Source organism: Montipora foliosa, chromosome 12 (genome assembly GCF_036669935.1).
Source record: "Montipora foliosa isolate CH-2021 chromosome 12, ASM3666993v2, whole genome shotgun sequence".
NCBI lineage: Eukaryota > Metazoa > Cnidaria > Anthozoa > Scleractinia > Acroporidae > Montipora > Montipora foliosa.
This window is the reverse complement of record NC_090880.1, coordinates 3,478,050-3,493,300: the sequence shown is the minus strand read 5'-3', so window position 1 is coordinate 3,493,300 and position 15,251 is coordinate 3,478,050. Positions and strand designations below refer to the sequence as shown.

The window sequence follows — 15,251 nt, the reverse complement described above, 5'->3', positions numbered from 1 at the left end:
GCAAATTATCAGAAATGTAACCCAGTAAGGGAGAGGACAAAACGTGGAGGGGTGTCTCGAAACTTAAGACCTAAGATCCAAGAACCCCTCCAAATCTCGCAAACTAAGACCTAAGACCCCCTCCAAATCTCGAAAACTAAGACCTTTGGTCTTAGAAGACCTCCCTCCAAATCTCTAAAACTACCTAAGACCTTTGGTCTTAGAAGACCCCCCTCCAAATCTCTAAAACTAACTTTTTATATGGTATATTCAGACAAATATTAATACAAATGCATATACCCCTGTATGCCCATATACATATGCCCCTGTAGTATACACTGTATACCCATATATGCCCATGTACGCTGTTGTATGCCCATTATATTCCCATTCGTAATCTGATGAAATTACCGTGTGCAAATAAAATTTTTCATTCCATTCAATACGGGAATACATGGTCATAAACAGGCTTGTGTGGGTATGCAGAGGTCTATGGGTTTTTATGCATATTTAATTTTGTCTAAAGATACACTATAATAACGGATACGCAAAATACCTACGAAACTTCAAGATGGTGGCCAATTCGTGAACTGCATTGAACTGTAACAATCAGAGAGCTCAAAAGCTCAAAATATATAAAGATATGTGCATCTAAATGCCTCACCATGTTGATAAAGAATTTAATTTGACCGATAAATGATCTTTAGGGGTACTCCATTTAGGTGCTCCACAGGGTACTCCATGGAGTAGTGCTCCGCGTTTTGTCCTCTCCCACTTAGTAATGATATCGTGGAGATACTGACCTGCTTGTGGCTTGAAATGCAGCGAAGTTCATTTTCGTGCTGTTTTATGTAGTGATATGCTTGCATTACGAAGTGGATCCGGCAAATATAAAAAATTGTCAAATTTACATGAAGGTCTGATGAACGTTGAAAGAATAAAGAACGGAGCCTTTCAAGACTGCAATAGGATGTTTTCATGTGATGTCATCGCTGCCATGTTGGTGGACAAAAACAAAAGATCTTTCATTAGCTTCTTTTGTTCATCCACCAGAAGTCATGCATTTCTCTTGTTGTTATTGATGTCTCCAGAGGATGGTTGAAGACGTCCTATCTTTTCGTGATCTCCGTCCTCCTTTTAATAATAACCACCATCTTTCATTGGTAAAAGATTCGAATTGCTAAATATCATGTGCAAAGCGGCAGTGATTTTCCATGGGTAAAGGGTAACGGGCAACAGGTAAAGGGTAAAGGGTTTAAAGAGTAAAAGGTGAAGGGTTGGTATTTTTCTTGCAAAATTCAGCATTTTAATTTCTTCAATTTTCAACAACCTGACTCGTGACTTAAGAATTACCACAAGCAGTATTACCTTGTTGCTCTCATTTCGTCTTCGCCTTCGTCTTTTCAAGCTCCTTGAAAGCAAAATTCACTTGTAGTTCAATTTTACGCACTGGCAGGTAACAACAATTTACTACATTTACTACGACTCAGTAATATGAAGAACAATGCAAGTTATGAAGTAAAGACAATTAAACTGGTTTTTGTTTGAGTATTGTATAATTACTGAAACATTCACAATTTATAAGGTCACTTGGAACTCACGAAGCAAATTAATGCATCAAGCAATGAACAACATTTTTTATTGCACACTAGCACAAAATTTCTGCAGGCAATCATAACTGAATTATACAGGTGTACAAATCCAAGTCAACTCCTGTTCCAATTCACCTCATTGTAGATCATTGTGGGTCATTGTAGTAGGCCATTGTAGGTCATTGTACATAGTAGACCTGTCCTTTTATCTCATTGTAGGTCATTGTAGCGCAGTGTAGGTCATTGTAGATCATTGTAGGTCATTGTAGCTCATTGTAGTTCATTGTAAATCAGTGTAGGTCATTCCTAGTTTTAGTAACTACGAGGCGCTCTGCCTTTGAAAATTTCTTTGTTAGATAAACTAAATACTGGCTTACAGATGACACAAGTCTAGAATAATTTATTTTTCACTCTCTTCGAAAACTGTCCTCGTGAGATCCCTTGTTCACAAAATACCAGTAGTGGTCGATTGGTAAGCAATGAAACAAGGCTCGCAAACTATTTTTATAGGCACTGAGATCTGCTTTTTCGGGTTACCCGGTCTGGCAGAATGCAAGGCTGAAAAAACAAACTTTTTCCCTATCTATAAGCCAGTATTTAGTTTATCTAGTAACAAGAAAATCTAACAAGAATTCCTAGTTGACTGGAGTCTGATTCCTTCTGACAAAGTAAGAGAAAAAGTAGGCGCAGCCGGATCTTGTTCTTTGTCCTGTTGGACAGAGTGATTTAATGAGACTAATCATGTAAACGTAAAACAAAATTAATTAATATATTCATAGCTGGGTCCTAGTACTCCGAGAAGCGAAAAACAGGATTGATATTAGTGGCTCTCTCACATGATTAAAACAAACAAACGAGTCTTACAAATATGAGAGCCAGCGAGGCATGAACAAAAGCATGCAAGCCATATTGTGCGAGTCAACATGTGAGTCAAGCAGTTATTGAAAGCTATAAACCGTTTTACATGTAAAATGGGTGCTTAGACTTAAATGCTGTTTTTCATTGATATTTGAAATTTATGGATGCTTAGACTTTAATAAATGCCTTGCCCTCTCACACTTAAAACATGTGTATAAGTGCCCACAAACAAACAACCACAAAAAGACAGGAAAAAAGAATGCAATATAGTGTGAATGTTTTCCAATATCATCTGCACCCGTGTTACTAGTGTTTTTGAAAATGTGCACAACTTTTTTGCTTTTCTTCAGACGTTGGGTTGTGATAGACAAAGACCACAAGTACTATGTAAAAAGTTATAACAAGCCAGTGCTTGCTCAAGTTACTCCACATTTTGAAGATGACAAGAAGACACTGTGCCTCAATGCTCCTGGAGTGGACACTTTGAGAGTAAATGTGCACTTGGACAAGGAGGAAAATTACACTGAAGAACTTGAGTATGGCTTTATTATTATTATTTTATGATAGGTTCAGTTAATTCGGTGCCAAAGACGACCTCACTGTCATCAGCGCCATTGCACCACCACCATCGCCATCATTGGCAGTGCCATTTTTTTGTAATAGTTATTATATTATTATATCAATGCAATCAGTCTTGTCATTGGTTAAGATCCTTGGTGAATAATAATAACCTGGTCCTGAATGTTCAAAAGTGTTTACATAATTATCTATACCCCCAAATTGTTGTTCAATTGACACCGATATTTAGCAAAAATTTTCATTAGAGGAAGCCGCAATCTTGAAAAACAAGAATAAGCAAAAAAGGAAGTTTCACCCAAATGTTGAAAAGATAGGTTTATGCTAATCCTGAATTGTTGTTTGGATCAGCTTTTGAACCACCAGGGCCCTGCGGATTACACTCACCATGAGCACCAAATTAAAGTTGATCAAAGTTTTATGCCATATTTTTCCTTTTTTTCTCTAAAACAGTGCAAAATAAACCACTCGTTGAATTCCGGATTTTGATATACTCAAAATAATCAAGGGATATCATAAAACCTCATCCCATAATCTAAATTTTAGTAATTATTTCTATTAATTTGTGAAGGTGCACATACGTTGTACCACTTCTGGCATGACAGTAGTGGGCCCAAGCTATTCAAACCCTAACCTTTTATCAAACTTGCTGTGTAACCCCTAAATTTAGTAGACTGCTGCTGTTTATTTTTGTCTTTCAACAGGAGATGCAGCATTTAGAGGAACCCAAAAGATGTTTTGATTTGTCACTTCCTTCGACTCATTTCATCTTTTTAAGGGGCACTATTTGTGCATCCTTATATGTTTTACTTACTTTGCTATAATGTTTTTTTGAGAGCACTGAGGGATCCACAGAAATGTGATTAGTGAACAGTGATTCAAATTTTGTTAGAATTTTACATGATACTAATTTTAAAAATCGACAGAGTCTACAAAATATCATCCAAAAGTCAGTATGTAGGAGATGAGGCATCAGCGTGGTTTTCAAAGTTGCTTAACATCGAGTGTCAAATGTACCAAATCTGTGAGCCACGTCATAGCATACAGAACCCATTGTGCAGAAATGTTGCTTTGCCAGGGGACAAGGTATGCCTAAGATTCTTGAGTGGAGGGAACACAGGGCTGGTTTGCTGTGCCTTTCATAAAGAAGTTAGAGTTGGAGTTCACCTTTCTATGGAGGTCATTGTTTTACTATAACTGAAAGAACCCAAACCTTTACAAAAATGCTACCCGTAGGCTTCAACATTATTTTTGGAGCCTAGTAAAGTTTTAGGTTGTTTCAGCTATGGTGAAACAGTGACCAGTGCAACCCTAACCTACAACCTGCCATTTACACCCTCCAACCTGTCTACAAATTGCTTCATTTTCCACTCCTATCAATCACTATCACATACATCCCAGCCTTCCTATAAATCCTATTTTTCCTATTTATTTTATAGGATCCTATAGAACTCCTATAATGAGCCAAAAACTCCTGTATTTCCTATAAATGCAGTTTAAGGAAAATGAAAGTGTTAAATGTTTCTCATTCAAAATGTGTCATCTCTTGATATATATCGTAATATATCCACTTAGAAATTCTCATACTGATCTTCATACATTTCCTTAAAGAATTAGTTGAGAGAGTTTGATAACAGATGAAAGCATTTTCCCTCTCATAAGCATTGATGTTGGTCACTATTGAGAGTCAAACTTCTCATAAGTGGCTGACCTTTTTGGAGGTTGTAAGGGGTGGTCATGTGACTGTTGACAATCACTGTTTACTTTTGTTTGTAAATCGTCTTATCAATGAACACATTGCAAACTAGTGTCTTAGTCTCCAAAATGATGCAAGACTGACATTGAATTGTGTTTCAACGTAAGAATTTTATCTGTGAGTGCCTGAAAATCCTCCAATAGAACTCCTATATTTTGTCCTAAAATCCTATAAATCTCCTATATACCTGCTAATTTCCTCCTATTTTTCCTATAATTTTTTTTTGGAAAATGGCTGGGATGTATGCTATCACGGTATGGACAAATAGGTTATGTCCAGTTTCGTGATCTGTGGATTTCAATCCAATATTTCTGTTTTTAAAACTCCACTGTGGCAGTAAGTGAAAACTAACACCTTGATTGGAATCTCTAGAGACAAGCAAAAACCAACAATCTAACATTTCCGGCTTGTATTTTTACAGGTCACAGGCCATTGTTTCACCAATACAGAAGGTATCCTAAACATTCATGATTTAAGCTAACCTTAGACCTAAAAATGTTCGTTTAGGCCTAATTAGGCCTAAGGTTAGCTTTTATGAATGTTTAGGATACTTTCTGTATTGGTAAAACAATGACATGTGACCTGTAAATAATACCAGCCGTAACATATCAGGGTAGTCATGATGCTGTACCAGTATGTACAGGTTACTAAATGACGAATGTAATGTCAAAAACCAAATTTACATGGTAGACAGTGCAACTCAGAGTGATCCAGGGGAGGGGTTGAGTGGGTTGAACCCCCACCCCACCCCTTTGAGCAACATTTTTTCTTAGAATTTATTTTGTTTGTCTATTTCTTCATAGAAAATAATGGAATAAAATTGTTTTTGACGTAGTTGTTCCACTTCCACCAATTGACTGCTTGTCAAGTTATGAAAAGATAATGTACATGGCGCGATTGCTGCATTTCATGCCTATACAAGGCTTTTCAAGTCTCAGGAATGCTGGAAATGGCATTTTACTGGGAAATATTGAAAACAAATACAAATTTCGGGGGGGTGGGGGTGGTCATAACCTCAGACGCCCTTAATTAAGAGCTCATGCCAACAGTACTCGTCTTCCACACCGATCGCGCTGAAACTTACTAAGGTGTACAAACCACCCAATTCCTGGAACCTTCCCTGGTACTTTTGCACAAATCAAGGTTTTGGTATTTGAGTGAAATAGCCTCATTGAACTTATTTTCTTTTTTGTAGACAGGATATGCAGCAGTTTCCTCATACCATATTACAACAGAGGCATCATTGGAGGCACTAAATAAAGAATTGTCATTACCTGTCAGCATGGACAGATTTCGACCCAACATTGTTGTTGGTGGCACTGAGCCCTTCGAAGAGGTTTGTTTTTCACTAAAAGAACAACAGGCATTCATTCACCGTCCACCATAAATTGGAAATTAAATGTCATCTGTTTTAGGATGACTGGGATCATAAAATTATGAAGATAGCTGATGTGCGGTTTAGGAAACTAGCGGACTGTGGAAGGTAAATGGTTTACAGAAGGTAAATGGCTGTAATTAAGGTGATTACTTAGTTGCCAAAGTCAACACGATTTTCTTGGAACTTTCCACAATTTTCTTCATTGTGCAGCAAAAATAGGCCACCAATGTAATATTATTAAAGCACAGTTCAGCATGGACTTGACTTTCTGAGTAACAAAGTTGGTGGTGTGTTGATAATAAGGGAGTGGTTCCTAAGAATGTATTGACAACTTTATTCTACTAAGGGGCATGATCTTGAAGAGGACCTTCTGTAAAAGTATAATTATTGTGCAAAAAAGGGCACCATTCTTGTTTCTGAAAAAAGAAAAACACTCTAAACCCAGCTCAGTGGCAAAGAGAATCCTGCTAAGAGAACTTAGGATGCCTAATGATAGCATGAAATCACCTTAATTACTAACAGTAGTTTGATGCATAAAAGGGAGATGTCAGAAAGTTTATATGTATATTTTGTTTGTTATTTAGGTGTATTCAAACAACTGTTGATGCGGAGAGAGGTGAAAAGGACAAGTGTGAGCCGCTAAAGACTCTACGAAGGTAGATAGATTTATACAGAATAGACCCTTTGCATAAATGGCACCTAAATTTGAATAACAATGACCTTGGTGCAAGAAGTCCTGAGTTCGATTCCCGGATCTCACATCCTTGTTTCAACTTCTTTCCGTTCTGTGGAGCTTAAGTAGCTTTAAATACCTGTAAAACAGAGCACTGATGGCGAGGGGGGAGTAAAATGAGCGCACCGTCGACCTCAGGTTTGTCACTTGAATTACTGTTACGAGTTATTGACGTTAAATGTGGTTGCTTTACTTTACTTTTAATACTTTGAACATCCTTAGCCTGTACTTACATTTCTAGACCAAGGATTTTTCACATGAATGAGGCTTAGGATGTACATTGCCATTTTATGGAAAGGGTCTATGTATTGTATAGAAAAATGATAGTTTATAATTATAATATCTTTTTTGGACGATTTAGTTAGTGTTGCATTGTGGCATATTTTTACTCGTCTCTTGTCCATGTATTTTGACTTGCCCGACAGGCTCTCCAAAATACAAGAGACAAGTAACCAAATCCCACAATACTACACAGTAAATCGTTCAGTAAGTGATTTATTTTCACACTGAATTTTCAGCAAGTGAATAGGCCACAAGCATTGTTTTTGTTTTCTCTTGGGACCATTGACCATTGTAAGTCCCAAGACAAACTGGAAACAATGCTTATGCAAAATTTTGGGGGACAAACAAAGAGTGTTATCGTATTTTATGAAGCGGCCTATTGTAAACAACTGAGAACATGTGGCAGATTTGTATGTCACAAGTGCAGGGCAAATGTCAGCACCCTGACTAGCCAAACTTGTTTTCCATTGTATAAATATCATGCGTTTTCTTTACAATAACTAATAGTTGGATGGTAATTAATTTGAGTCACCTCCCTCAGGTGCATAATTCATTGTGTGATGCATTTTAATGGAGATACAGTATTTAGCACTGTATTTGTGTGAAACAAGGCTGTTTCTTGTCATCATTAAAACTGTGGCTCCATTTTAAAACTTATTTTATACGTGGATTAAAATTTTCTTGTAACTTTACTTGCTCTGGCTGAGCAACCGTTAAACAATCAGGATCAAGTAATCATGCCAAGTGCCCTGGTGATTAAGAAAAAAAATGCCCTCTGTCTCAGCCAATCAGCATTGTGACATAGCTGAATTTTTTCCCCCAACAGCATGCGCTCTCATTGGTTACTTCGAGTTCACATGATATCTAACAATAAAACTGTTTCCCGCCAAAAGTCTCTGAGTGGGCAACAGTGCACGTTACCTGCAAACCATGACCGACAACCAACGTTGCAGCTTTTTCTTTTTGGGCTATAATTATAACAAATCACTTAATAACTGGTCTCTCGGGAAACAGTTCATTTTGTTTTGCTCGAATTTCAACATTTCCCTCTGCTGCACCTCGGGGAAACATTGAGATGAAATTAACTGTTTCCCTCGGGACCAGTCATAGTGTTTATTGTTATATAGCTGAAATTCCCCCCCCCCCCCTCCTCAGTAACAAGCGCTCTCATTGGTTACTTCGAGGTCACATGACATCTAACAATAAAACTGTTTCCCACCAAAAGTCTGTGTGTGTGCAACAGTGCACTTTTACCCCCGAATGTTGACCGACGACCGCCGTTGCCGTTGAACGTTTTTCTTTTTGTGCTATAACAAATCATTTAATGACTGGTCCCTCGGGAAACAGCTCATTTTGTTTCCCTTGGCTGCACCTCGGGGAAACATTGTCATTCTCGGGAAACAAAATGAACTGTTGCCTTCGGGACCAGTCATTAAGTGATAATGTTGCCCCGTATGTGTTAAAAATCAGTCTTGACAGTTGTGTATTCTGACACAGCTCCATTGTCCTTACTTATTACAAACAGGGAGTGCATTGTTTTTAATAATCCCAAGGTCAAAATGCTCAGAAAATCAGAGTTCACACTTCTTTAATCAACAATAAAGTAATTTACACATGATACAGATACTATTAATACCACTATTGTTTTCTGCATGATTATTTTGTAGAATGAGAGCACTGAAAGAAAAGGCCCAAAGAAAGAGCTATTCGCCAAATTTTGGAGTTTTAAGTGCCCCAGATTGTGAAGGGACCATCAAGATTGGAGACCCTGTGTATCTTTCTTGCTGATCCAGCCTCCTCCATACTGACACAAGACCAATGTATCGATGCCAGTTGTGTCGAGTCTACAAAATCAGACAATTTGGAGTAAAAGGATGCACAGACTAAAAACGCTTGGGCATCATAATGCCTGCTTAGTGATTAAATGGGATACTAGAAAGGACAAAAATTTTTTCTGTTGGGGTTATGAATGCTCTGGATGTTCCAACATTTTTTGAACTTTTTATTTCAACCAGTACAAATGCTGTACTTGTCAATCAATCTTTCATAATTTATTGTAATAACTTGTTCCATGGGACTTGCTAATTTTTACTGATCACCGTAAATTCAATAAAAAAGCTAAGACTTGATTAGTACATTTTAAGGGTCACTGTAGAAAAGAAAACGAAAACCGGATTCCATAATGAGCCACCTTTTTTTTCTAAGCTTGACTCCTGCTGTTGTTTAGTTTTAGGCAATAAAAGGTATTATTCTTATTAAAATGTCAAATACTTCATTACAGTCTTAACTATGAAAAATTAAGTTGTCATATACCGGTGATATAGTTAACTTTGAAGTAATTTTTATAGCCTCGCTTGTGTGCCAATAAACCTTTACAAACTACAACAGTGACCAAAAAGAAAAAAAAACTGTTCTGGTCCATAAGAAAGTGCGCATGTTTGCCGACAAACCATACTGGCTTTGCCATAATTTATGATCAAAGGAATTAATGTTGTTTGGAAATAAGGCCAGTGGGTGGCCAGTTTCAAGTTTAAAATTAATTGCTTTTATGCCTTGTTTCCACATCAAATTTCATCTCATTGTAAGTTACTCTAATTCACTTGTTTGAGACAATTGCATTATTTACAAACACAAGAATACTGAAGAAAGATTTGATAATATGCTGACTAGCCTCGCAGTATACAACATAACATGCACCCATGTACAGTACATTACAGAGTTGTTGCCAGTGGACCAGGTTTGTCAAAGTACCCCACTGCTTTGCAAAAATCCCCATCTAATTTTCTGTCTTGGCCATTACACTCTACTGCAGCACTGTTTCTTAGCAGGTATTGCATTTTTTGTCCTCCCATTTTTCCAGCAGCCATGTTTCTGCAAATCTTCTGAACACTCTGCTATAGCCCACCACCTCTGTTTATGTCTGTTATGTCTGTTATGTCTTTGGCATGGAAACTTGATGTTGTGACTTTTTAGACTTATAAATTAGTTACAGAAGTTGTGGCCCTGCATTTAAACAAAACGCGACTACAACATCGTACACAAATGTACATGGAAGAAAGCCCATCACTTGAGTTCATGACGCAAACTGGAAACAGCATGAAATGCTTCTAGCACCTTCTTTCTTAGCACAATACTGTATTTTGGTTTTCAACAATTGAAAATAATTTTAAACCAAATTTGACCACTATAAAACAGGATTTTGAAGAACAGTGATCTTCAGTCTTCAGTACAGTACACACAACAACTAGTTTTTCATTTAATATCATCAATTTTGGGTTTGCTTGCTTTCTTTCAGCCAACAGACCAATACTACCAACAGTGGCAGTACTGTCACATCACCAAACAGGTGCCACTAACAGAGCACAGACTTTGAAACTAAAAGCTGTAAAACATATACAAAGGTTTGCGAGAGGTCACTCTATAAGCTTCTTAGCGATGAAGAATCGTCGCAGGTAAAACAGTTGCCACGTTGCCAAACCAAACAGGCACAAAATAGAGAAAATACTGAAATATAGCACCCGGGAATAAGTTGACTCTGGGGGGAAAAAAAAAAAAAAACAAGAATTTAATCAAAATATTAAGCATAAAGCAATCTGATTAACTACTACATTTACAATCGACATTTCTTTCATGTTATTGCATGATGTCAGTTATTCAAGATCATAAATCCAAGATAAATGGCAAGCCATCTAAGATCACCTTACATTTTCCTAAGAAAGGAAAAACATGAAGTCAAAATAACAGAGGAAGGAGAGTCTGAGGAAAAGCTGAGATACTACAAAAACCATGGATCTGTGGAATGGGCAGGAATTTACGTGTCTGCCCCGCCCACTCTCACTTGTAAACAGTTCAAATTCTTAAGAGGTAACGGCAGTACTGAGCGTGTATGGAAGGCTCTACTATCGGGGAAAAGCTCTCGGGGAAGACTTGAGAATGACGATTATACGAGACATTATCAGAAAAGGGGGAGATGTCACCACAGGTTTCTTCGTTTGAAGTTTTTCTGCGATTGCCAAAGAAAACAAAGATAAATTTTGAAAACGTGTTTTTCAATTGTTGCGATCGTTTTGTACACCTTAAGCCCATGGGAAAGGAATTTCATCAAAATATTTAATGAAAGTGGGCAGGGCAGTGACTTGATAATTCTGGCCCATTCCACAGATTGGTGGTTTTCGTAGTATGGCAAAGGAACTGTACCCTCAAGGCTCTGAGGCTGTGGACTTGCACCATTTTACAGATAATGATAATAAAAAATTATTATTGTGAATACGAGTCCATTCAAACAATGTACTGACAAAAACCCCCTTAAAAACAAGCTTTTTCATACCATTTGTATCCCTCATTTCCTGCTCTCTTTGTCTCATGTAAGCAAAGTCATTTACAACAGCATCTGCTAAATCTTCTAGCCTTTTAAGTTCCACTTCCATTGGCTTGAGTTTTTCAGCTTTTGCTAACTACAATAAAAGTGCACATGGTTTGAACCCAGGAGTCCTAACAATAATTTATTATAAGTTAAAACGTGTACATTTGTCCAGGTGAGTTTAGTTCTGAGAAGGACTACCTGTACACTCACAAAATGTCAGTCAATGTCATCCTAAACAGGACTACACTCACCCAGATAATCGTACTTTACTTTGTTACGATAGAAGCAAGCAAAACAAAACAAAAACACTGCAATTTAGAGTTTGAGAGGGTGGTCCACAGGGAATCTGAAGGCGTCAAAATTTAATGCTGGTTCAGGTGTCCATGGATTAACCGTCAACTCAAATTCTGTCCCCATTTAACCCAGTGGCCCCTGGGAGTGGGACTAAGGAGGCTCGAACTAGTTTCTCCTTTTTTCAAACAAATAAACATAATATTATTCTACCCTTAGATACAGTTAGGGTACTCATATCACGACAAAATTTGGCCAGGGTATTAAGTACCCATTGCAGATTTCTCGCATTATGTTTTCCTCCAAAATAACGTTAACATGGCAGCGACATTAGGCATTTCTTTGACCCTTAAAATCAACATGTTGTCTTTTTTGAAGAAACGGGACGGTGAAATTTTCCCATTCAGCGTCACCAGATAATTATAGAAATACTCTCTAAAATAAAATTCAACAAAATCTGTAGGCCAGTTTTTTGGAAAAATCAGTTGTTTCCAAATGTGTCTCTAACTTTTTTTTCACCTACAGAATTTTTTTTAAATTTGAAAGACAAACGGTTTAAATTAATCTAAGCTACATGTAACATGCAAAAAATAAAAAAAAAATTCACCGTCTGGAAGCAGAGATATAAACGAGTAAAGTTACAAATTATCAGGAAAAATTATGGGCTCACAAGATCAGCATTTATGCATGCGTCACCCACTCATTCAAGTCCGCGCACAAGTGGAGCTACAGGCCAACACAAACGCATTTAAGTGACCGTTAAACCGTTTGCCTAGAATTTTCATAGTTTTCATGAATAGGAGATGTCTATTTATATTCCTTATATATAGGAATTAGGAGAAAGGTGAGCGAAATTAGCGGTATTTGTATATTTCTGGTGACCCATTTGAATCATGAGCTGATGCGAGCAACTTACGAATTGAGTGTGTGGCTTACGACAGATTTTATTCTGTCTAACGCGAGACAATTTTACTCATCAATGGGGATGGGCCAGGGCAGTTAAGGTGTTCAGTGGGTTAAGAACAACTTACATCCTCATAGTTCTTGGCTTCTACACCATGTTTGACATTTAGGAAAACTTCACGGTCAACTCCCCCACCTGCTTGACCTAACAAAACAAAATAATGTTATCATCATAACATCATTGTTCAAGTAGAAAAATATATAGGGGCAAACAACAACAAATTAAACGAATTTAAGAAATGGAAGCTACACTCTGAGTAACCATTCAGTATTACTTTCCCTATGTGTGTAATATTCATCACAGTCTGGTTTTTGTGTTAAGTTCTTAGTCATAGTTAAGCCTACTGTACATGTATTTACCTGTAATACATGTACAAAGTTTGAACTTTGCTTTCTAGCTTCTTGTAAGCAAAATATTTTTTTTTGCCTTGTACAGGTCTTCACCACAAAACTACCTGTACTGTATAAGAAAATCCCTTCATGAGAAAGGAAAGGTTTAAAATTTAAGTGTCTAGTCATTCTAGCGCTGGAGCGCTAATTGGGGACACTGTAAACAGAAATTAACAATGAAAGTAAATCAAGGGGAAACCGGACTACCTGGAGAAAACCTCTCGGTGCAGAGAAGAGAAGCAACAAACTCAACCCACATGTGACGCCAAGTCTGGGAATCGATCCAGGGCCACATTGGTGGGAGGCGAGTGCTCTCACCACTGCTCCATCCCTGCACCCCGAAGAACTATACATAATTAATGATTGGGGATGCAAATGCCTCCCAGAGCTCTTGCACAGTGTCTGCCGTGACATTGAGCTAAATATTCCATTAGCTGGCCTCTTACATATTCAGCAAGTACAAACTGGGTGTTGTCCCACCTTCACTTTCCACACAGACTTTGTACATATCATAGTCATCTGTTGTGAAAGCAAATTTGCCCTTCGTGGCATCTTCTCTCTTGTACAAGACGTGGCCAGTGGAATCTGTTACCTTAAAAAAGAAATAAATGTACCAATGCATTAGGCCGGCCAGTCAGCTTGGTTGAGCATCAAAATGGCACGAGGGTGGTTCAATCTCGACCCTAGAGCTCTTCTCTTGACTGAGGGAGAGAAGAGGATGGCACAGTCGGTTAGTGCGCGGCCTTGGTGCAAGAGGTCCTGAGTTTGACTCCTGGATCTCACATCCTTGTTTCGACTTCTTTCCATTCTGTGTAGCTTAAAGTAGCTTTAAATACCTATAAAACGGAGCACTGATGGCGAAGGGGGCGCACCGTCGACCTCAGGTTTGTCAGTTGAATTACTGTTACGAGTTACATGTATCGACGTTAAATATGGTTGCTTTACTTTACTTTTACTTTACTCCTCATTGGTTTTCGTGAAGAACAATCAAAAGAGTCTGTAATTGGTGCATTCATGTTAGCACGAGGAGTGAGCAGGCGCCGTAAGGTCCAAATAGCCAATTTTTGGCTACAAGAACCCTACGGCGTTTGTTCTCCTAGATAGAGTTTCCCAGAGTCTTGTGTTGATCCAAGGCTCTGGTGACGAGAATGGAGAGTGGTTGCCAAGAATGTCACTGGTTTAACCCTTTCACTCCCAATATCTGATTAGTAATTCTCCTTTCTAGCTGCTATACATTCCCTTTTATATTAGTTAAGAGAATTTGAGTTTGATCAAAATAACACCATCTGACTGATAAGTTTATTCATTCTCAACACCTGTCTGCTGAATAGTGAATTGATATTATAAGGAGAAGTTACATACTAATCACTTCTGGGAGTGAAAGGGTTAAACCCCAGCAAAAAACAGCTGCAATTCAAAGGGCAAAGCCAGTGACTGTATTGACGGTGTCTGACAGGACTGGCCCCTGGGTAATTTTATGAGCTGAAAGACACTTCAAATAAAACAATGGGCTAAGCGAGATGTACATGCAAGCGTGCTTATTTTCAAGCTACCGGTAAATGGGAAGTCATCTTCCAGTTTCAATAATGATAAGATTTTCTTCATTTATATCATACTTATACATGTGAAGTATTAGTTGCCCTTGCAATCTTGCATTGAAGCTCTGCTCCAGTGACCAGTAATGGCATCATTTTGCAGCGCATGCATGCGTTACGATGTGTCTTAACACTTTACGTCCATTTTAGGAGGGGAAAAATAAGGGCTTACCGTTAAGTGCGTTTTCTGTTGAGGAGCATCGGAAAGTCGATATTCACCGGTGACTAACACATCCTTGTGAACTTCTTCTCTCAAACACTTCTCTTGTCCGGGAGGTAACGTGAATGAAAGAGCACTAGCTAAAGTTAAAAAACCTAATACAACTATAGCGACGTTTATGAAGAGTATTAAATGCTTCATTTTTGGAGCGTACAACTTTAAGAGTCCGAATTAAATCGCTCTTTCTAGCATCAGTCTGCTTTCAAAATGGAGAGCGACGTGGCATAAGCAGAAGAGAAAAGACATCCGGGAATTCTCTTCTTTTTTTAAACCCC

At 38.0% G+C, this 15,251-nt stretch overlaps 2 protein-coding genes across 2 annotated transcripts in view; one reads left to right on the top strand and one right to left on the bottom strand.

Moving 5' to 3' along the window:
• Positions 1–9,662, top strand: part of LOC137979755 (mitochondrial amidoxime reducing component 2-like) — an 18,233-nt gene extending 8,571 nt beyond the window's left edge. The window contains exons 4-9 of the mRNA XM_068827100.1: positions 2,780–2,965; positions 3,932–4,091; positions 5,957–6,097; positions 6,177–6,244; positions 6,724–6,795; positions 8,822–9,662. Of these exons, the coding sequence (XP_068683201.1) occupies positions 2,780–2,965; positions 3,932–4,091; positions 5,957–6,097; positions 6,177–6,244; positions 6,724–6,795; positions 8,822–8,942 (748 nt within the window). The 3' untranslated portion in view covers positions 8,943–9,662. The remainder of the gene's footprint in view (positions 1–2,779; positions 2,966–3,931; positions 4,092–5,956; positions 6,098–6,176; positions 6,245–6,723; positions 6,796–8,821) is intronic.
• Positions 8,726–15,242, bottom strand: LOC137979764 (transmembrane emp24 domain-containing protein 10-like). Its single transcript, XM_068827113.1, has 5 exons — positions 14,929–15,242; positions 13,642–13,753; positions 12,840–12,916; positions 11,482–11,608; positions 8,726–10,689 (listed from the first exon to the last, which is right to left on the bottom strand). The coding sequence occupies exons 1-5, from the start codon at positions 15,115–15,117 to the stop codon at positions 10,568–10,570; spliced, it is 627 nt and encodes a 208-aa protein (XP_068683214.1). The 5' UTR covers positions 15,118–15,242; the 3' UTR covers positions 8,726–10,567.
• Positions 15,243–15,251: the final 9 nt, after the last annotated feature.

Excerpts from the sequence above, each read along its gene's own strand:
- LOC137979764 (XM_068827113.1), bottom strand. The coding sequence starts at position 15,117 with ATGAAGCATTTAATACTCTTCATAAACGTCGCTATAGTTGTATTAGGT. Across the intron at positions 13,754-14,928 it reads AACAGAAAACGCACTTAACG|GTAACAGATTCCACTGGCCA; the intron begins GTAAGCCCTTAT and ends TTCTTTTTTAAG. Across the intron at positions 11,609-12,839 it reads AAGCCAAGAACTATGAGGAT|TTAGCAAAAGCTGAAAAACT; the intron begins GTAAGTTGTTCT and ends CTTTTATTGTAG.